A 22500-nucleotide genomic window follows, 5' to 3' on the forward strand; every position below is an offset into this window, starting at 1 on the left:
AAAGGAAAGTTCTGGTTTTCAAAATGGTGAATGAATTTGTAGGAAGTAATAAAGTTTGTCTCATGAAGTAGTCACTTCTAGCTTGGATTGCGACGTTCAAACTACAACTTGTTCTGGCGATGACGTATATTGGTCACGTGTCATCATAAAAAGCACGCCCCTTTTCTGATTGGCTGGTTATTTCAGCGAGGTGTAATGCAGCATGAGGTGATGCAGTCATCGCCTAGGAAAGGTCAGCGGTCGTGATCTACATCATAAGTGAAGGCATTGTGAGACGAACTCTAATACTTTGCTGCTATCATGGTTCTGTTCCTTTTTTTTTTTTTTCATATGTTACCCGTGAAATGTGACCGTTGGGCGGAAACCAATCAGGTTCTGAGCGGTTACACCTTATCCTATCGATTGTATATTGAACACATTTCTGTACTATCATACGTTCCACATGTAAATCCGAATAAAAAATCGTTTATAAACCTGATTATCGCTCACTTGATTAAGGCCATAGTTAGCCCTTCGTCAGAGCAATTGAGTGAAACGCTCGAAAAGTCAGCGTCGAAACTACGGTGGCCAATTTACATCATAAACCTAGCTGATCACATCAAATTATCTTGCAATACTTCCCCACCGACGCAGCAACACAGTGTCTTTAGATACTTACCCCCTTTATGTACAGGATAGGCTTGTGATTAAGGCTTCTGCAGCGTGAATTTTTCTGGAAAGGCGGGCGCTATTCGTAAATTTATGAACCGGCGTGAAGCGTGATTTACCTCCCGAAATGTACATAACCCGTAACCCTCTTCTTTAATTTCGTCACAACCAAGATTTTCCTGAATCTTGCACACAAGTTTTCCTTATTAAAATTTGGGACGCGTGAATCGCTGTTTAAAGTGAACGAGGCGTGAGGATATTTCTAAAATTGTGCGTAAAAGTGGTAGATCAGGACCCCCTTAACCCACCCCCCCCCCCCCAGCTTTGCTAACCATGGTGCCGAGTACCCTGTCACGCACCCCGAGGTTTCGGACGATGAAACGAAACGAAAACAAGATGAAACAAGACGCAACACTGGTAGCCCAAATTTAGTACAAATTCTTGGACGAGCGTATGAAAATAACCGGTACGTTTGTTTGTGTGAAGGGGGATGTGCAATTTTCGTGGCACAAAATCACTCATTCTCCGAGGGAACTGTATTGGCGAAATGCCCGTCTTTCGAAGGTTGTTTGATACTCTTAAAATAAAAATTAAAAAACAAAGACTTGTCTAAAATGTGCTAATTTCATTGCTTGAGTCCGTTTGAGACATCCTCGTTCCTTTTTAACGAAAGCACCTAGGGGTCATTTCCGCTTCAATTGGTTACTTAAATAGGTCTACTCAAAGACCTGCCATTCACCGAACTGAAAAACATGCAAAGATGAAGTGTGCGAAAGGAACTTTGATGTTATTGGTAACTTTATTCGTCTTTTTCTTCGTCCCATCAAGTCAATCGACTGCAGGTAAGAGATCAGAGCCTGGATGTTATTCTTTGCACAAAGTCAACTAAGAACTGACTTCTTCGTCAAAATTCATTGCACGAGAGCATCCAAACTGAGCGAGGCGAATGTCTTATGATACTGTTTTGTCGTGAAAGAGTTTCGTTGTTACCATCTCTATTCATCGACTGACGGATTCACCGATCATAAAACATACTAGCTCTCTTCTTGATAGAATTACTTGTTGTGATCAATTGAAATAGAGTTAAAACGAAGAAGGTAACTGTGTCTTGCAGAAAAAGAAGAAGTAATGACCGTGATAGACATCTATAAATTTAGGCGAAGATATTTTTTCAAAAGCAAAATTTCACCTTATGGAGCATTCAATCATTATAGAGGATTTGCTAAATTCGAGAGTTCTTGTCATTTAAGTGCCCCTGAGACGAAAATTGACCATTTTATTTTGGCCTAAATTGTTTACACAATGTTGAATTGGGTCAAGTTAAGAGCCTTTTTGCCATTAAAAACTCAAAACAAACCTTCGATGACCAATTTTTACCGCTTCAAAGTCGTCCAAAAATCGTCCGCCATTGCTGAAAACATGTTCCAGCCGAGCTCGCAAAAACGTCATCATGACGTCAAAGGCTCAACAAACTTGTGCTTTGCTTTGTCACAACCCTCTTTGTTCGCTGTATAGAGAATCACTCATATTGCTGTTTTGAGAACTGTTTCGTTGTCAGTCGGGAAATGTCGACTTTTTCAGACGATGAATTGTCCCAGAAATCATCTGAAGCTTCTGTGGATAGTCTTGTCTTGCGCCGACAAAAGATGAATTTTTGCCATGCGAATAAAGATAAACACAGAACGGCACGGACTCCCTATGTGGCTTTTGTGGTCGCATCGCTTTATCGCCTTCGAACTGTATTTTTGCTTGTCGTAAGGGATTTTCCTTTTTTGTAAGAAATGATCGGGTGATTAGTAAAAATAGTTTTTGGCAATGGCTAATTGTGTATCCGAAGGCGGATATTGGGAGTTTGTGAAAGCCATTTCTAAGCAATCAATGTGTTTTCCCCGATGCATTTGGTCAATGATCTCATCACAGGGGGCCCAAGCTCTCTTTGAGAACCACACAAGGAACACAGTTTGCATATTTATAAGGATTTGTATGGGATTTTCTACAAGACATCCACAGAGATAGTTAAAAGTGAAAATATTAAATAAAAATGGCTTACCTTGTTCCATTACGTGTGTTGTTTGCTCCTGGTGTCGTTATTTTACCGATTTCACTTGATTTAAGCGGTTTTTTTTTAATCCCGGTTTCCTACCACATAAAGAGAAGACAAGGCCAAACGCTTCTGTCCGGAGAGCCTGCCGAACGAAGTAAAAAATCCCAAGCTAAAATGTACCCACGGCCACAAATCCACCGCAGAATTCAAGGGCAAAGGTTGATCTTTCATTTCAATTCTCAAGCCACACAATCTCAGCCCAGCGATCGGCGCCAGGCGGCTCTTCGTGTCCTGAGTGATACGCTAAAACGGATGTTACTAAAACTAGTAACGGGGAACGGGAAACGGATAACTGGGAACGGGGAACGGGGAACGGAGAATGAGGAACGGGGAACGGGGAACGGGGAATGGGGAACGGGGAATGGGAAATGGAGAACGGGGAATGGAGAACGGGGAATGGAGAGCGGGGAATGGGGAACGGCGAACGGGGAACGGGTGTATAGCGGTAACCCGCCTGAGAAATCAAAATGGCGGAGTAAAGAGAAATATTAGGGTCTGGCAACTAGTTTTGAGCACGTGCTCTTCGAACGCGATCGTCGGAGCAAAAAGCATGGACGGTAAGTGTAGGTTATATTGAAGGATTTTACTTTGAAATGTTGAGTGCCTCATAAATTGAGTTTTTGACTGGCACACATTGCAGGTTGCACAGAAATCAAATTCTCGGAGAGGTGAGTATCTTACAATTCATGCACAACATTTGAACAATCAACTCAGAACTACAAGCTCGCGGCATTTATTCTTATATTCATAGAGTGAATGAAGTTTACCTCAATGAGTAATGAAGTTTACCTCCAATATCTTCACCGTTAAAGGCCTTATGTGCCCGAGGCATGAAAAGGATTGATGATGATAATGATCTTCATCGTTACAACCTAGCAATATCAATAATGTTGTAAAGCAAACAGCTGAATGACTTTCACGCCCATTATGGAAATCACTTTCTCTTGAATATGATCAATGCAGTGTAAATATTATTGTAAGCATTAGCATGAATGTGAATTCATACACCTACATTGTTGAAGACATAACTGATGTTTTTCTGGTCTTCTCCTTTGCACATAGTTCCGACTCTGAGTCGATACAAAGATATGTTCCGTTCCTGATGTTATTTTGCGGTAGGGTAAGCAGATATCTGCATGTAGTAATTTTAATGACTAGGCTGGTTATTACGTTTCCTAGCTCCTTTCTGTTAATCTAAGATATTACCTCCTTGCTACTTATCTGCAAAAAATGCTGTTGGGCAATGCAAACAACCAACATACCCAAACTCTCCCAAAAGATGTAGATTTCAGGAAGGAAAAACAAAGAGAGACGTCAGAACAAATGGTGGCAGCCATAGCAGAAACGTTGACTTCGAATTCTCGCCTCGGAATACTAGGCTTAGTGGCTTCTCCTGGGCAATAGTTAAATAAAAGCGAGTCGTCTACTTTCGCTGCAAGCGGCGACCTAGCGATAAAATCAGTGTTTGTAAACATCGTTTACTCCGCCATTTTAAATTCTCAGGTGGGTTACCGCTGTACACCCGTTCCCCGTTCGCCGTTCCCCGTTCCCCGTTCCCCGTTCCCCTTTCCCCGTTCCGTATTCTCCGTTCCCCGTTCTCCGTTCTCCGTTCGCCGTTCCCCGTTCCCCGTTCCCCGTTCCCGTTCCTCGTTCCTCGTTCCCCGTTCCCCGTTCCCCGTTCCCCGTTCTCCGTTCTCCGTTCTCCGTTCTCCGTTCTCCGTTCTCCGTTCTCCGTTCTCCGTTCTCCGCTCTCCGTTCTCCGTTCTCCGTTCCCCGTTCCCCGTTCCCCGTTCCCCGTTCCCCGTTCCCCGTTCCCCGTTCCCCGTTCCCCGTTCCCCGTTCCCCGTTCCCCGTTCCCCGTTCCCCGTTCCCCGTTCCCCGTTCCCCGTTCCCCGTTCCCCGTTCCCCGTTCCCCGTTCCCCGTTCCCCGTTCCCCGTTCCCCGTTCCCCGTTCCCCGTTCCCCGTTCCCCGTTCCCCGTTCCCCGTTCCCCGTTCCCCGTTCCCCGTTCCCCGTTCCCCGTTCCCCGTTCCCCGTTCCCCGTTCCCCGTTCCCCGTTCCCCGTTCCCCGTTCCCCGTTCCCCGTTCCCCGTTCCCCGTTCCCCGTTCCCCGTTCCCCGTTCCCCGTTCCCCGTTCCCCGTTCCCCGTTCCCCGTTCCCCGTTCCCCGTTCCCCGTTCCCCGTTCCCCGTTCCCCGTTCCCCGTTCCCCGTTCCCCGTTCCCGTTACCAGTTTTAGTAACATCCCGCTAAAACGAGGGTAGACGTCCGCGTACATTTGTACCACGACACAACGACCGTTGAAATCGGCTTGGTAACCTCGTCATGTTGGCAAACCAAGACTCGCGGGGGTACTAATCAATACAAAATATTAGCGTAAAAAACGATTCAAAATAACTCACTTTCGGCTCACATCTACTCCTTTTTTTTCTGTCAAAGCGTCTGGAAAATTATAAATAACGGAGTCAAATCTGAACATATTCGGGGGTGTACTAATTGTGTGGGACGAGGCCAGTATGTTATCCCAGAGGATGTTGTTGACAAGTTGAGGTTTAGTACCCGCTAGGATTAAAAAAAAATGCTTAAATCAAGTGAAATCGGTAAAATAACGACACCAGGAGCAAACAACACACGTATGGAACAAGGTAAGCCATTTTTATTTCATATTTTCACTTTTAACTATCTCTGTGGATATCTTGTGGAAAATCCCATACAAATCCTTATAAATATGCAAATTGTGTTCCTTGTGTGGTTCTCAAAGAGAGCTTGGGCCGCCTGTGGTTTGACAGGTTTTTAAAGAAATCTTCATTTTCTCGGTTTTTTGGCTGCAAGCCTACATTTTAAAGTGTTTTTACGCTCTGTGTCTTAAGCTGTTTGTTCTGCTTTCGCTGATATTAAAGCCAGCTTTTCTTAGAATCAGAGCACACAATTATATTCTTCATCTCTTTTGTAAAAAAGTGAGCTCTTTGAGGTCAATCCTCAATTCGGCTATTTTATCATTCTTATTTACAATGTTCACCGAGTACTTTCCTTTTTGTAAGGTATTTTGCGGGAGAGTTGTTAAAGGTGGATATTGATCAGCTCATATGTAAAGGTGACAAAATCCGTGGAGGTTCGTAGACTTCGCTTTCCGGCGTCGAGATCGCACTACGGACGGTTTTTCTTGTCCCTTCTCTTCTTGAACGGTAGGCACTGAACCCGACAGAATTCTTCGCCTAGATCCTTCAAAGTACACAGATCTCTCGAAACAGTCCTCCGAGAAGTGTTCGGAGTAGATCACAAATATTTCTGTAGGATTGAAGTTTACTCGGCGAGGTCGCACAAATCGCATCTGTTTTTCCCGCTCTGATCTATTTGCAAGGCTCCGATGCAGAGAAATACCTGCAGCATGGTCTGCACGATTACTTCAGCTTTGAATTACGCATCGATGCCCAGTCATTTTTGTTTAGTTTTTGTAACAATAGAGTAAAGCATTCTGTTATGTTTGCTTGACATTTTGCCATGTGAGATTTTCGCGTTGAGCCTTTGATGTCACTTCCTCTGAGTCCTGCGATCAACTTCCGGAACATGATCAAAATTTGACAGAGTAGGTGAAGGAGACGCACTGAACACAAAAATGGAAAAAAATGATGTACGAAAATTTTGATCTCAGGGGTACTTTAAGCGCGGGGACAAAGTATTTTTTCCAAAACCGATAGAGGAGAGCTTTGTTTAGTTAGAGGGACAGGGTTCTCTCCTGTCTGGACTAAAAATTTTTTATTTGAGTAATTTCTAGAGACCCGCCCTTTATTTTCACTTCCTCCGGTTTATCTGTAAAAGGCCTTGATGCTATTTCACACGGAACAATTGTCAATTGAGTGCTGAAAGTAATTCGGGATCTTTGCTTTGGTTTTACTAAACTTTGCTCTGTGATTGGTCCAGAAACCTCACGCCATCCTCTCAACCAATCAGATGTAAAACTGGCAACAATTCCAACTTAGTTTTTCGTGTTTTTTCTCCGCGCTTCATGATAATGCAATAGTTTTTTTCCGATTGGTTGCTGGAAGTACTTTGGTCTTTAACACCCAATTGAAAACTGCTCTATTTGAGAGCGATTGTACCCAGTCTCTTAATCGTTTAGCCTACAAGTATGAACAATTCAGTTTCTAATAATACTTTTCTTTGATTTCAGAAGCTTCTTTGGTTGCTAACTACGACATCATGAGATGCTTCGAAATCCACATCACATTTCACTATCAAATTAACGGAGGGCTCACAAAACGCACCATAGCGAAGACCAAAATGCGGTTTTCTTATCTTTTTCAACGAATACCCCTCCTTCTCTCATTTCACCCAGACTGCATGGGTGTCTTGATCAAAATGAAAGATATACTTAACTCCCTGCCGGGAGTGAAAAGTATTTTTTTTAAATACCAGCGATATTCAATCCATCAACAAATGTAGCAGATTGTGAAATTTCAACAAAGATTACAGCTTGTATAAGTACCCTGACGACAAGATACAAACGACTCTTAGACAGCGACCCTGTGAAAATAACCCAAAATGGCACTCACACGACGTACAATGTGTCCACTGTATCAAAAAAGCGATCTTGCTGTGGTGGGAATATACCGCCACTCTGTTGCGCCGTGGGCTCAGTTAAAGTGTCGAGTACGTAATGTGGTGAGTCAAGAAGACGTTCGGATTTTTCGCTGTTTACGACGGTGTAATTTCACTTCACTGCAATCACCAAAGATTGCCGTGATTAGTTAGAATCGCAGTTGCTTTGACACCGCGAATTGTATAATCAACAGTTAGGCCAGTTTAGTTATATTTTTCATCATTCCTGATTTCTTCTGTTTTGTTTTTGAACACGAAACCACATTAGGTATTCGAGCGTTTGCTGTGTGTGAGCTTTATTGCTGTACGTACTGAAATGAGAATCCAAGTCAGGCGCGGATCTAGGAAAAATTTTCACCGATTTACTGCAAAACGAGCGAAAAAGGCACAAGCTCCAAGGGGGGTCCGGAGGCATGCTCCCCCGCGAAACGTTTTCAATTTTAACTAAATAAAGTGCCCCTTCCTGGCTTTTTGAGTCAGTCAGAAGATATATTTGAAGCAACTTGCAGTTTAATTTATTGAAAACGTATAATTATCTGTTTATTTTTTCATTATGAAAATTCTCACCGATTTCCGTAAAACGGTGGAAACCTGTATGGATCCGCGCCTGCAAGTAAGCGTAAAAACCTTCAAAACTTCCTGGAAATGATGGAGCATTATACAAATTAGCGGATGGCATGACAGCTTTAGCTCTGCTCTGTGTTTTGTTTACTAATACAACACGATCTTTCTACCAATGACAGCCTGCGTTTTATCCGTCGTCGCCGCCAACAGAGCATAAAAGGGGGGGGGACTAAAGAACTAAAGAAAATTGAATGCTAGTCAATTGTTCATAAGGGGAGGATCGTAAAAATATTACAAAGCCTTAAGGGAGATCAGGTCATTCCTATCGCGACCAAATTCTCCGACCAACCGTCCCCACCCCTCCGTTCAGTAATCACCAGTCCCTTAGCCGAGTTTTGTTTACCAGGCTTCCATTTTGTACGTGGCACTTCATGTGAACGTTGTCCTTCAGACACCTATCAGGACGAACAAGGTCAGAGTTCATGCAAGAAGTGTCCAGGAGGAAAACAAACATTTGGAAAAACAGGAATGACTAGCAATTTCAGCTGCTCAGGTGAGCCCGCAATATCAGGAAATGTGTCAGTAAGATTGGATTTTAAGGAAAAAAGATGGCGCACGTGAGTTCGGAAATACCTTCCGGTACCTTTCCGTTTTTTCTTATTTTCTTGGTTATCATGAATATCGTCTTCACTTTCTATTTCCTTTTCATCAGACATTTTTAATGCTTTCCCAGCGCTTTGTAACTGAAAATGCTGTGGTAGACATCACAAGCATGGAACAATCTTTGCTCTTTTTTTTATTCATATTTCCACAATCGGCCGGACCGCTCAATATTTATCACCTGAGTGGGAGAGGAATCAAGATTTGTTTGGATCACGATAAAATTCACTTTCCCCCCCCCCCTCCCTTGAGGGACTGGTACATTTTCACTGTATTTCGTGTTTCCTTGCAGACCCATCATCGATTGGCAATTACGATGTGAAACGATGCTATGTACTTGACGTCATATCCCACTACTGAATCCCAGGGGGCCTTGCAGTCAAAGCCATCAGAGATATCTCAAAAGAGTTTCACAGTTTCTTTCTGATTGTGACCAAACCTTATCTCACTCTTGAACAATGTAACAAGGTGGTTATTACGGTTGGAAATATAACATCAACTCCGCCAGGAGTTAGCCATGTTTACTTCAGAATACCAGTTACTTTTACGGCATCAAGCAACACAGCTGATGATGAAGTGGCTTTGAATGTTACTACTTGTATAAACGCTGCAAATACCACTTTAAGAGGATATGTCGACCAACGCGCTCCAAACATAACTAAAAATAAGACTACATACCAAATTAACCAGCCATCTTTCCTGGAGAAGAGGTCATGCTGTGGTGGGGATATACTGCCGCCTTGCTGTGCCGTTGGCTCAATCATGGTTTCAAGCACGAAATGTGGTAAAGATTTTTGCTTTTTTATTTTGAAGGAAATAAACATTCCATCAACAAAAAGATACACAACGTTGTGCAGCAGCATTTTCAGCTTATGTAGGTGCAGGAAATTCCTAACTGCATCCCCACCCCACACCCCTCTCTTCGAAAATCCTTTGACACTAAATAGAACCTTTGCGTTTCTTCTCAAACGTTTCGGATCAATTGTGGGGATTCACATTTGACTTCTATTAGGCAAACATTAAATCACATATATAAGTAATGTTTCATATTTGAAGATTTTTCCTGTACATAATTGACTTTTTTTTCTGTTGCTCGCTTGCCTTTAAATTTTCAATTGAGTACGGAAAGTGATCCTGGATTAATTTTGGATTTGTTTTACTTCCTTCGACCTGTGATTGGTTTAGAGAACTCGCGTCTCCTTCTCAGCCAATCAGATGCGAAATTTAAGCTAATAACGACTTGGTCAATCTCGTTTTCACGCGCTTCAAGCAGGTTGTCGTTGCTATCTTGAGTTCTCATTGGCTGATGATGACGCTAACCTTTGTTCTGATCGGCAGTTGTGATTACCTCGTTTTGGTTTTCCGAGACTCAATTTAAGACTGCTGTAAAAGAATGTCCATTTATCGCCTGATAGAACTTTTTCACGCCGCCTGTACTCACTGGATATTATTACTTTAGGTTGTGCTCCTGGATTTCGTTACGCTCCTGGTTTTAGCAGTTCCTGTCTACGATGTCCGTCAGACACATATCAGGATGAGAAAGGCCAAAGGGAGTGCAAGAAGTGTCAGGAGAGAAACGAAAATTTAACAAGACAGGAGTGTCGAGCGAGTCCCACTGTTTAGGTCAGCGCCAACAGTAAATTAAAACGAGAAATTAAAGAAGATGACTATGGCTGTCTCAAGTATTGAGTAATATTTCATCAATATCTCTAGTGGTTTTTCGATAACTGCTTCATCTTAAATTCATTGATAATTTTGAGTTTGAAACGCTCTCCTTTCCTTAAAACATTTGAGAACTCCCTTTGTATAATCATTTCTTTTTCTTTTAGATGCAAATCCTCTGCAAATTCATGACCAAGTAGTCAAGTTCCTGCCTGAAAACATCAATAACGAAAAGGTAGTCGCGAATGTTACTGTGAGCGCAGTTCTGTCTACCCTTGTTCGACCATTTGTGTTTTACATAGAAAGGGTCACACAACAACGACAATATGGCGAGATGTCAAGGCGAAAGCAGCGAAAGGTTGAAGTTGGCTCTCAGTGTATAGAGCCTGGTCCCTGTCCTCAAATCTCCGTCGATTTCTGTTTCGAGGCAGGCACCGTCAGACCAGAAAATTATTTTTGCATTCACCGATTCACTGGACGAATAAGGGTAACGCAAAACTTTGTTTTCAAGGAAGGTGAAGAATTCGATTTACAAATCCGCGTGACAGACGGTGGCATAAGGGGAATCAACGAAAACACAGTCGTTATCAGACTCATTTCTGGTGACCCGTGCAGGAACGTCAATGCAATTTATGATGAAGCCGTGAAATATTGCATCAAGAATTCAGAATCTGTCGATGGAGAGAAAAGGTGCTTAAGTAAGCAATGCACGGAGGCTGCCCATGATTGAAAAGAGCTGATCCTCAAAATCTTGCAACTACCATGCGCGAACACCCACGCTGTGGTAAGTCACGTGTTGAACAATCGACTTCATCCCAGCAGCTTCGCAGCTTTTTTCGGTCTTGTCACGCAACTCGTTTTCTTTCTTAGGGAACACGCTGCGTGACTAACAAGCAACGACTGCGAAGGAGGCTGGAGTCGACTTTCGAACTAACCTTGAGGGGAAATGTATTCAGTGTTGATTGATACAGTGCGACATTCCTTCTCCTCCCCTATAGTCCACACGAAACATCCTAAAACACCGCTTTTCACGTCACCGTTTTGAAGGGCATCCGTTTTCTCCTGTCCACATCATTAACAGAAATTGGGCGTTTTCGATAAAATGAGCTTTCACTGTTTACCCTTTTGAAACCGTCTTCGGTCAGACTGATAGAAAACCAGTTAACTGTGTTGCAGTATTGCAGAACCGTATTTCGGATTTTGACTTGCAGTCAGAAATCCGAAATAAACATTACTAATATGCTCCAAGCTATCCACGGGCTAGTCGTTTACGAGTACACTCTTCCAGTTTGTCGTCTGTTGTTAGGCGCTGGCTTCCCTTAACCACAATTCAGCAGTTTCAAACTCTTTGTAAACAATGTTCAGTGTGTTACTCACACTTTTCAACTTTCATCTTGGTAGGTTCCAAGCAGCTTCGCCCATTATTTCCAGTGATGTTGCTGTTGGTATATGGCGTACGGAGGTGCGACAGCAAATCGGCAGGCTGATTTACTTATACTCATTCTTCAATATATGTAAAACAAAAACTTACTGAGTCTCCGTTGGGCCTTTTTTTCCTTATTAAGTGATTGCAGTTTGAGACAAAGAATTAAACTTTACTTTATCATTGTGGTTCTGTTCGTTGTTTGGGTGGGAAATAATTCAGTATAAATTGATACTTGGGCTGACACAATCAGTTTCTAAGCAGTTACACCTTATCCTATCGATTGTATACATGTATTTGACACATTTCTGTTCTGTCATATCTTCCACATATAAATTCAAATAAAAATCATTTACAAACCTAATTATTGTATGCTTGAACTGTGCAGTTTTGTTTCTCTCATGTCAGACGGCAAGTAACTTAGCTAGCTGTGCAAAGCCACCCACCATCCCTTTACACCCTAAGACTGATATGCATATTCTCCACACCGTTCTCTCTACATTTCCTATAGTGCCGACAAGGAGAATTTGATTGACAATCTGGAGCTTCTTAAAATGGGGATCATTTACTTTATTCTCATGGCTTTTACATTTGATTTTAGGGTGATACCGCGAGGAGAGGAGAAATTACAAGCCAGACACTCTGAGGCCCCTTGCCAGTTTTTTTTTTCTCTTTTTTTTTTTCCGAGGTAAGGGGGCGGCTGTACACGGAGTACTAACTGTGAGTTGAACGTAAATGTATGGCGACGTTCGCTTTCAGAGAGGCAGGTGGTCAAGTTAGGGTCCTTTGACTCCAGCTTATGAAATACATTAATATCGGTGTTCCTCGTTACCATTGACACTTAAGTTTTTCATCAACTCAGCGTCAGGATTTTGATCTTCTCTGTGACGGGTAGAAATACTTCTGACTTACAGCGGTTTTCGCAGCTTTTAAAATATCATGAATCATTAGAAGAGGTTGGCAAAGGGTTTATAACTAACGTTTGGTTGAGGCCAAAATTTAAATGCGACGCGGGAATTTTACAGAAAGGCGAGCGTGATTCGTGAATTTATGAACTCGCGTGAGGCGTGATTTTCCACCTAAATAATATGCGAAATGTGGATTTTTCTTTTATCTTCTTAAGAAACATCATCTTGTATAAGATTTCCCTGAAACCTTGAAGATAAGGAAGAAGATTTGAAGTTTTCAATTTTAAATTATCGAGAGGTGTTTGATATTAAAAGAATACGTGACGGGTTAATTTTTCTAAAAATGCGTGTGTAAAACGCGATCAAGACCCCCCTTTCTCCCCCCCTCCCCCTTTTGCTACTCCCTAAGGCATACTATATATATAGTACTGAGTTCTTAACGTCACGCGCGCAGGGGTATGAACAATAAAACAAGGAGGGGGGGGGGAAACAGAGGTAGCTCAAGTGTACTTCAAGCTTAGCGTTACACAAGCTTATATTTTTAAGTCCCAGCAGGTCACAAAATCGCTAATTCTGCACTCGAGCAGTGTTTTGTCCAAGATTTGTCTTGCATACTCCGGTTTGATATTGGTATCTTAAAGTTTACGTAAGCTTAAGGTTTACTTTGTGTTTCGGGTCCATGGTTTGGGTCGGTTTGAGACACACCCCTTCCTTATTAACTAAAGGTCATTTCCGCCTAATTGATATGCCGTTATATGAGGAATTGTTGTTCGCTGAACACTGCAAAGATGATGTGCACGAAAGGAAGTTTGATGTTTTTTTCAATTTTATACGTCTTCGTCTTCGTTATGCCAAGTCAACTGACAGCAGGTAAGAGAGACCTTGAATGTTATCCTTTGCAGAATCAATTAAGAATCAATTGCGCGTTGTCATCCGCCGAGACGGGCCGAGTTTGCTCGATTGCGAAACTACGGTGGCCCAGAAGGCTCAATGCAAACAAAAAATATACTGCAGCAAATAAAAAATATGCTGCAGTAAATAAAAAAATATGCTGCAGCTTATAAAAAAATCAAAACGCAAAGAAAAAAAGTACCGCAGCAAATAAAAAAATGCACCGCAAACAAAAAATACTGTAGCAAATAAAATATACAACGCAAACAAATAAACAAAAAAACGCAAACAAAAAAAATTGGAACGCAACGCCAAGGAAGACTGAGTAATAGTTCTTAGTTTCCCGCCAACACTCGTTTCATCCTTTGCTTGTTCGCCTTTCCGAAACCATCTTCTGCAGCGAACTTATGACAGTACCATGCTGCTCCTTTAAAAAATCAATAGTAACTCTATTTTCATACCCATGATGAAAGTAATCTTCTATAATCCTACGCAGATCGCTTTCGTCCATAACCAAAAACGAGTTCCAGTTCATGCTGTTTTGGCGGGAAACTCCGAACTATTACCCAGTCTTCCTTGGCGTTGCGTTCCAACTTTTTTGTTTGCGTTTTCTTTTTTTGTTTGTTTGCGTTGCATATTTTATTTGCTGCAGTATTTTTTGTTTGCGTTGCATTTTTTTATTTGATGCGGTCCTTTTTTTGTGTGTGTTTTGATTTATTTTATTTGCTACAGTATATTTTCATTTGCTGCAGTATATATTTTATTTACTGCAGTATATTTTCTATTTGCTGCAGTATATTTTTTATTTGCTGCAGTATATTTTTTGTTTGCGTTGAGCCTTCTAGGCCACCGTCCGAAGCGTATCACAGACATTTTTACCGACAAATTTACATGTCGAGGAGACATCTTCCTGATTGAATTAATAATAAATAATTAATAATTATTATAATAATTTATTAATTGTTCAATCAGGAAGGTGTCTCCTTGACATGTAAATTATTAATTTTTAAAGTAGTCTGTGTGGATAATGAGTTCTCAGTTCAAGCCCGGGTTTGAATGACAGCCTGACCTAATTTAAGAGTGCCTGTACGAAATTTCTCGCTAACATTCGTATTCAAGCGCTGATGGTGCCTTGTTCCCCATCATTCCTGCGTCCTGCAACAGTATAAGAAACAGAACAATACGCCGAAGATGCCTTTAGCCAAAATTTTCGTAAATTCGCGGAAACTTATTAGTAAACTGTTGATTTCTGTACATCCAATCGAACACTTTCCCAGCATTGCCTTTATTCATGAGCTGCTGGTTGTTACACTAGTTGACGAGCCGAGCTTTCTCTGGTACGAATTCATGCAAAAAACAACTATTTCCCTTCTTCTGTAGCGACCACAAAACGCTCTCTTATCTTAAATTAACTTTTAAACAAAGACTTATCGTAGTAGATGAAAGGTTCAAAAATTGGGGGATATCTCAGGATAGCCCTTAAGGTCCCGTGATTTAGAAAAGAAAATTCTCTTTTTGACTTTAGGGTTATAGCAATTGTCAACTAGTTTTCGCAAAGATATTAAAATAAGAAGTGGAGAGAGCTTCTAACGTAATGAGTTTAATCAAAAGTAGCAATGTTATCATTAATCATGCAACATGTGTGCTGAGTTTGTTGTTCGCGTGAACCATGGAAACAAAATTGACACAGCTCATTAAAAGAAATGATCAACTGCTAAAGATAGCCTAGTTTCCATGGCAATTAAGTCACGTGATCTTCGTAACCCCCTAAAACCCACGAATAATGTTCAGAAAACAATATACCAGTGACTTGAAGTGATTTGACTAAGCTTACTATTACAAATAACCAGCTGATAAATGTTGCCTCGTTTCCATGCGTAGAAGTTGGACTCTTTAAAATATGCCCCACAAAAGCCCTCGGTACTTTTCCGCATTGCTTAGGACCAGGGTCTAACCTAGTGGCTTGCTTCACAAAATTCCCATGCTCCGGACTATATAAAGTGCTGAATTTTCAACGTGACGCACCTGGGGGTATGCACAATCAAACAAAGAAACAAAACAAAGATAACTCTAATGTAGTTCAAGCATGGGTTAGACAACCTTGTTTTTGTGAGTCTCGTTTGCGGGATTCAATTTTCATTGCCTTATTTGGTCGCAGCAGATCTCACAATCACTAATTCTGTACTCAAGAAGTGTTCTGTCAAAGAATTGTCTTATATGCTCCGGTTTGATTGGTATGTTAAAGTTTACGTAAGCTTAAGATCATTTAGTGTATCGGGTTGATTGACTCGGTTTGAGACAACCCTCTTCCTAATCAGCTAAAGGTCATGACCGGCTAATTGATAAACTTTTATATGAGGAATTGTTGTTCACTGAACTGAAAACCACTGCAAAGATGATGTGCACAAAAGAAAGTTTGATGCTTTTCTCAATTTTATTCATCTTCGTCTTCTTTATACCACGTCAATCGATTGCAGGTAAGAGAGACTTTGAATGTTATTCTTTACAGAGTCAATAAAAAATCCAAGTTCGTTCGGCTACGAATCACATCACAGACATTTTTACCGACAGATTTGCATGTTGGGAAAACACCTTCTTGATTGCATCAATGATAAATACAATGAAGAAAGAAAGACTAAAGATTTCAATATAGTCTGTGTTTGGATAATGAATTCTCAGTTCAAGCCCGGGTTTGAATGAAAGCCTGACCTGATTTTAAAAAGCCTGTACGAAATTTCTCGCGAACAATCGTATTCAAGCGCTAATGGAGCCTTGTTCCCCATCATTCCTAAGTCGTGCAACAGTATAAGAAACAGAACAATAAGCCGAAGATGCCTTCGACCAAATTTTTCGTAAATTCGCGAAAACTTCTTTGTAATATGTTGGTTTCTGTAGATCCAATCGAACACTTCCCTAGCATTCCCTTTTATGACGCGTTTGATTCCTAACAGGGACATTAATTCATGAAAGCTTCTGGTTGTTACATCAGTTAACAAGCCGTTCACACTAAATTATTGGGACAAACGTCAGAAACTTTTGGAATTCTCGTTAAGTAGATAAAGAAATTGACAAGCAGATGTCTTCCAATATGTCATACTATTCGACTTTTATTTATTTTAATTGTTCACATCAGATGGTTATTACTAGGCTGGTTGCAAATAGCGAAGAGCTAATCGCGGCAAGCCAGACAGTTGACAAATAACTTCACAAAATTTTATATAATGAATATTCACATACAATTACAACGTGTAGACATTAATATTCGTGCTTACAAACGTCTAGGTATTAGGATAATATGTAAAGAGGAAAACTACAGACTAAACATAGTTAGAGTTGGTAGTTAATCTTTTATCTTATTAATTAGAGTATCTATGTCAACATAGGAGTTTTCAGTTTCTTAGAATTTCGATTAATTTTGTTCTAATCTTCATCGTCTTTGAGGATCGAAATATGACGGTTTGAAATCCGCTCAAATCCTATCAAAAAACTTGTAGCTAATTCACTTGCCTAATTTATACGATGATTTTTTTTTATTATGAACGAAAACAATACGTATTACACAAGCTGAATCTCTATCTAAAACTTTCATACACACATGAGGCGCGACTATCTGGTAGCACCATTTTACACTTTTATTAGGCGACCGACGGATTGACTGGTCAAAAAAAATATACTCTCTTCCTAATCGAATTACTTGTAGTGGTCAAGAGAAACCAATAATGAACGTGATAGGGTTAAGAAATTAGGCGAGGATACTTTTTTAATAGCAAAGTTTCAAAAAAAGAAATTTACCGTATGGAGCATACAGTCGTTAAAGAGCATTTGCTAAATTTGAGTGTTATTACCCTTAAGTATGAAGACACAGTACACTTTCGAAAATCGGTAAATAAGGGCTTTGTTTAGTTAAAGAAACCGGTATTTCTTCGTTGAGCGATTTCTAAAGACCCACCTTTGACTTTCATTTTCTCCAATCAATTTGTAAACAGCCTTGCTGTTATTGTGTATGGAGCAATAGTCAAATGAGCATCGAAAGTAATTTTTAATCGTATCGGGATCTTTGATTTGGTTCTGCTAAACTTTGCCCTACGATTGGTCCAGAAATCTCACCCCATCCTCTAAACCAATCAGATTTAAAACTAAAAACAATAGCGACTTGTTCATTCGTGTTTTCCCGCGCTTCAAGAATTTAGCCAAGGATAATTTGAACTTTTTTATCTAATCGGTCGCTGGGATAACTTTGGTTCTGGTTTTTTGACACTTAATTGAAAACTGCTCTTTTTTTCAAAGCATTTGTACCCAATCCCTTGCTCGTTTAGACCACAAGTATGAATAAATCGTGCTTTTTGTAATTGTCCTTTTCTTTGATTTCAGAAGCTTCTCTGATTGGTAACTATGACATCATTAGATGCTACGAAGTCGACATCACATTTCACTATCAAATTGATGGAGGCCTCACAAATAGCACCATAACAAACACCAAAGTGCAGTTTTCTTCTCTTTTTCAACTATTGCCCGGCCTTCTCTCGTCACAACCAGGTTGCAGTGGTGTGGTAGTCACCAGGAAAGATATACTCAGCTCTCCGTCGGGAGTGAAAAGTATTTTTTTTAGAATTCCAATGATATTCACAGCATCAACAAATGTGGCAGATAGTCAAGTTTCAACAAAGATTACAGCTTGTATAAGTACCCTGACGACAACATACAAGGGATCCATCGAGAGCAACACTCCGAGCATTTCCCAAAATGGCACCAGCCATAACAAGTACAATGTATCCACCATATCAGATAAGCGATCCTGCTGTGGTGAGAATATACCGCCACCCTGTTGTGCCGTGGGCTCAGTTAATGTGTCGAGCACTAAATGTGGTAAGTCAATAAAACGCATGGATTTTTCTTGCAATTGGACCAGGATCAGGGACAAGCAATTATTTATCACCTGTGGGGAGGGGAGGGGGCGGACGACTTTGAGTTGGAACATATCACTCACATGGGGGTGGGAGCATTAACTGCCAATGAGCAAAGAGGGGAGGATCATAAGAATGTTACAAAGCCTTAGGATGGATCGAGTGTATTTTATGTGACACGACAAACATCCTCCGACCACCCACCCTCCCCCCGGAAATAAATAATCACTAGTGCCCAGGCCGAATTCTTTCTCCTTTCTTCAGGTTGTTTGCCAGGCTTCCATTTTGTTCCTGGCAGTTTATGTCAGCGTTGTCCTTCAGACACCTATCAGGACGAACAAGGTCAAAGTTCATGTAAAAAATGCCCAGGAGGAAAACAAACATTTGGAAAAACAGGAATGACCAGCAATTCCAGCTGCTTAGGTGAGCCCGCAATATCAGGGAAATTTCGTTGATGAGTGAGTGATGTAATGGCACCATAGAAAATAAACTTCTTGTTGCCTCACTTTCGTAGGCCAAATGCCTTTATTCCAATTTTTGCTTCGATGAACTTTTTCGCGTCAAAATGGATAAGAAAACCAACTTCTTAGCGATTTTAAAAATGAAAAAAGAGTAATCTGATGATACAAGATTAACCCACGTAGAATTAAAAAAAAAACACAGTCTGTCTGCAAAGACAGATCGATTCCTTTACACATTACATTTCTATAGATCTAGAAGCTCGCCAGTTGTAGAGCCAATACCCTGAAAACCACCATGCTTTTGTTTTTGGCAGTCAATTTTTTCCGCCTTGGATGTTTTCGAGACCGTTCTAATCGAGCCATGCCAGAAAAGCTTGGTATCTGGACGTTTGATAGCAATGTAATTCAGAAGTGCGCGCAGGCTACAAAGGGGGCTGGATACTTAGTGTTTGGAGTACAGGATAGCGGAGAGTGCTGGTCAGGACCGTTGGCTCATGTGACCTACAAAAAGTATGGAACTTCGACCCGATGTGTTAACGGAATTGGTGGGGCCTGGGCACAAGACGTCTACAGAATTGCAGGTAATTAATAAGGTGGCTCGTACCAGTTTCCTCGCGCGGGGAACAGGTCACTCTTGCGTGACGCGCGCGAGAGAAGCGTGCGAAAGGAGCGCGAGATCAAAAGATGAAAATTCAAAACAAAGATGGCGGCGCGTGGAATTTTTTTCTACTTTTGTGAGAAGTTTACCTAAGACCTTGTATTTGATGTGTTGAGCGGCTACTGTGAATGCAGGAGATAGAAACTAAGATAAAGAAGACGATTTTTGGAGAAGTAAAGGGTTGCTTCACTTCACATTTAAAAGAAATATTCAACCGATATGAAATCTTGCGACGGCGAAAAAAGAAGAACTCAAGTGAAGGATAATCTACCTGAAGTGGAAGAAGACTTTGAAACTTAAAGGAAAATAATATGATGTAGCCAGAAGTCGTGTGTAGGATTTTTAAGATGCGCCCGGGAGGCTATCTTTGACAGCTGTTTAATGATTTCCTAAATTAGCAGTAAACGTCTGTAAACATCAGATCGTAGGCGCGCGCGCGAGCACACGCAATTGTCAGCGGTAGCTATAACCGATCATGAGCAAATGTCAATCTTATAGAATCCAGATTTTTAAATGCGCGAGAGCGCGCGCGGAAATTGCTAAACTCACGAAAGCTATTGCATGAAAACAAGTCCGGTGACAACTTCTTTTTATTGTTCCAATATGATAATAATGTCGAAAGGAATCATCAGAAAAAAAACTAGAAAATTTTACGGAAGGAACTTGCGATGTCTAAAAATTGCCTTTTTTCTAGATTTTCTGAAATTCCGCTCCGCAGAATTTTTTTAAAATCTTTGTGCATTTTCCTTTTCAAGTGCCAAAAGCAATCACGGAAAAAAATCAGGGGGTCACCGGGTTAGTTTTCGAATTATTTAAGCCACAAGCTAAAAAATGCGTCTGAATAAGCCTATGGAAGCGTTGCCATGGAAACTACTACAGGGGCGGATACAGGGGGGGTGGATAGGGTGGATATCCACCCCCCCATTTTTCAGTAAAAAAATTGGTCCAATGAAACACTAGTACTGTAGCACTAGTAACATTACAGTTGTACAACATCTGGACTGTATTTGGAAATTAAAAAACCCGGCGTAAACAAGTACAAGTAAAATTGTTTCCTATTTTTTTAGTCAGGGCATTTTCTCTACCACCCCTCAATAAATATGGTCTGCCATCCACCCCCCCTTTTGAAATCCTGGATCCGCCCCTGTACTAGTGACAAAATGACACCTTTTTTTGGATAACCAATGATTATATAATTCAACCCCGTAAAAGTGTTCAACTGGCCTTAGTCAGCGTGAGTCTTTCTGTTGTATTCTTTCAAAGTTACAAACCATCAAAAAGACGAAAACCGGTACGAGCAACCTTAAGCAATTCCAGCTGCTCAGGTGAGCTCTAAAAATCAGGAAATGAATAAGTATGTTGGAATAGAAAGGGCGCACATGAGTTCTGATATACCAGGGTGGATAAAGTTTCTCAACCTCTCTCTGCCCTGGATATACCCTTCCAATAACCGTTCCGTTTTTTTATTTCTCTAAATAAGAATCAAGTTCACTGTATTTTGTGTTTACCTTGCAGACCCTCAATTGATTGGCAACTACGACGTGAAGCGGTGCTTTGAGGTAGACGCCATATTCCATTACCAAATCCCAGGAGGCCTTACAACAAACACCATCAGAAATATCACAGAGGAGTTTTACAGTTCTTTTCTGATTTTTCACAATCTTTATCTTACTCATCAACAATGCAATGAGGTGAATGTCACAGTCGGAAATGTAACATCATCTCCCCCAGGAGTTAACCATGTTTACTTCAGAGTACCAGTTACTTATACAGCATCAAATAACATGGCTGATGATCAAGTGGCTTCGAATGTTACCACATGTATAAACGCTGCAAATTCCACCTTCAAGGTACATATCGATCAAAACGCTCCAAAGATTATTCAAAACAACGCCACATACCAAATTAATCAGCCATCTTCCATGGAGAAGAGGTCATGCTGTGGTGGGGATATACCGCCGCCCTGCTGTGCCGTTGGCTCAAACAGGGTGTCAAGTACTAAATGCGGTAAGACTGTTGGTTTTGTGTGTGTGTGTGTGTGTGTGTGTGTGTGTGTGTGTGTGTTTGCCTCTTTTTTAGGGTAATCGACATTTCATCGATGAAAAACAACTTTTGTGTTTTTCTCAAACGTTCCAGACTAATTGTATTACTTTTCCAGGTTGTTTGCCTGGATTTCACTCCGTCACCGGCCGTTCTTGTCTCCCTTGCCCTGCTGACACTTATCAGGATGAACAAGGACGAACATCTTGTAAAACTTGTCCAGTTAATACAGGAACATTAAGTAAAACAGGAATGACAAACCACGCCAACTGCACAGGTGTGACAACAACGAAACTGCGCTAAAGCACTTTCTCTCTTTAATGGTTTCCAATCTGATATCCAAATTGGGGATTCACATTTGACTCGTTTTTAGAGAGCATAAAATCATTTATACATAAATAATATTTCAGATTTATAGATTCCTCCTGCACATATTTTACTTATTAATCTTTTTTCCTTAAAGATGGTCAACAGATCATCAATAGTTATTACTGTTGCTTGTTAACCTCCCGTATCCTGCATTGCTTTGGTTTTGTTTTACTTCCTTTTGTGATCAGTCCAGAAAACTCGCGCCAGCGTCTCAACCAATCAAATGCAAAGCTAAAGCTTATCACGACTTGGTCACTCTCGTTTTCCCGCGCTTCAAGCAGGTTGCCTTTTTCTACTTTGAGTCCTCATTGGCTAATAATGATGTTAACTTTTGCTCTGATTGGTAGTTGTAAGTTCCTCGGTTTTTGTTTTCCGACACCCAATTGGAAACTGCTCAGATAAAATTTCTGTTAATGGAATGAATAAAGATTTTCGGGTCGCCTGTACTCACTGAATGTTATTTCTTTAGGTTGTGCTCCTGGATTTCGTTACGCTCCTGGTTTTAGCAGTTCCTGTCTCCGATGTCCGTCAGACACATATCAGGATGAGAAAGGCCAAGGGGAGTGTAAGAAGTGTCCAGGAGAGAAACGAACATTTAACAAGACAGGAGTG

General features: G+C 41.0%; 2 protein-coding genes, 1 long non-coding RNA gene and 2 pseudogenes across 8 annotated transcripts in view; 4 read left to right on the plus strand and 1 right to left on the minus strand.

Annotated features, from left to right (window-relative positions):
- Nucleotides 1–478, plus strand: part of LOC111344336 (uncharacterized) — a 23010-nt gene extending 22532 nt beyond the window's left edge. Inside the window, exon 15 of the mRNA XM_088760495.1 lies at nt 1–478. This exon is cut by the window's left edge and continues 2020 nt beyond it. The gene's annotated coding sequence lies outside the window, so the exon portion shown is untranslated.
- Nucleotides 479–1908: 1430 nt separating this feature from the next.
- Nucleotides 1909–3120, minus strand: LOC148730326 (uncharacterized). Its single transcript, XR_016002085.1, has 2 exons — nt 2699–3120; nt 1909–2415 (listed from the first exon to the last, which is right to left on the minus strand). It is a non-coding gene; the product is annotated as an uncharacterized LOC148730326 (long non-coding RNA).
- Nucleotides 3121–6910: 3790 nt separating this feature from the next.
- LOC148730327 (uncharacterized) lies at nt 6911–8128 on the plus strand (annotated as a pseudogene).
- Nucleotides 8129–8440: 312 nt separating this feature from the next.
- LOC148730328 (uncharacterized) lies at nt 8441–11668 on the plus strand (annotated as a pseudogene). Its single transcript, XR_016001960.1, has 5 exons — nt 8441–8465; nt 8865–9356; nt 10032–10195; nt 10402–11018; nt 11636–11668. The product of XR_016001960.1 is annotated as an uncharacterized LOC148730328 (transcript).
- Nucleotides 11669–13305: 1637 nt separating this feature from the next.
- LOC111339411 (uncharacterized) overlaps nt 13306–22500 on the plus strand; it is a 14230-nt gene continuing 5035 nt past the window's right edge. For 2 of the 5 annotated variants that reach the window (XR_016001282.1, XM_088760224.1), the window contains exons 1-7: nt 13306–13435; nt 17828–18322; nt 18625–18783; nt 19136–19402; nt 20995–21486; nt 21638–21796; nt 22358–22500. The exon at nt 22358–22500 is cut by the window's right edge and continues 22 nt beyond it. Coding sequence is in view for 4 of the 5 variants with exons in the window: in XM_088760224.1 (XP_088616350.1) it covers nt 13321–13435; nt 17828–18322; nt 18625–18783; nt 19136–19402; nt 20995–21486; nt 21638–21796; nt 22358–22500 (1830 nt within the window). In the remaining variant the exon portion in view is untranslated. Of the gene's footprint in view, nt 13436–15798; nt 15934–17827; nt 18323–18624; nt 18784–19135; nt 19403–20994; nt 21487–21637; nt 21797–22357 lie in introns of those variants that run through there. The other 3 variants (XM_088760226.1, XM_088760227.1, XM_088760228.1) reach the window with 3 other exon arrangements.

The sequence above is a fragment of the Stylophora pistillata genome, chromosome 5, assembly GCF_964205215.1.
Source record: "Stylophora pistillata chromosome 5, jaStyPist1.2, whole genome shotgun sequence".
Lineage (NCBI taxonomy): Eukaryota > Metazoa > Cnidaria > Anthozoa > Scleractinia > Pocilloporidae > Stylophora > Stylophora pistillata.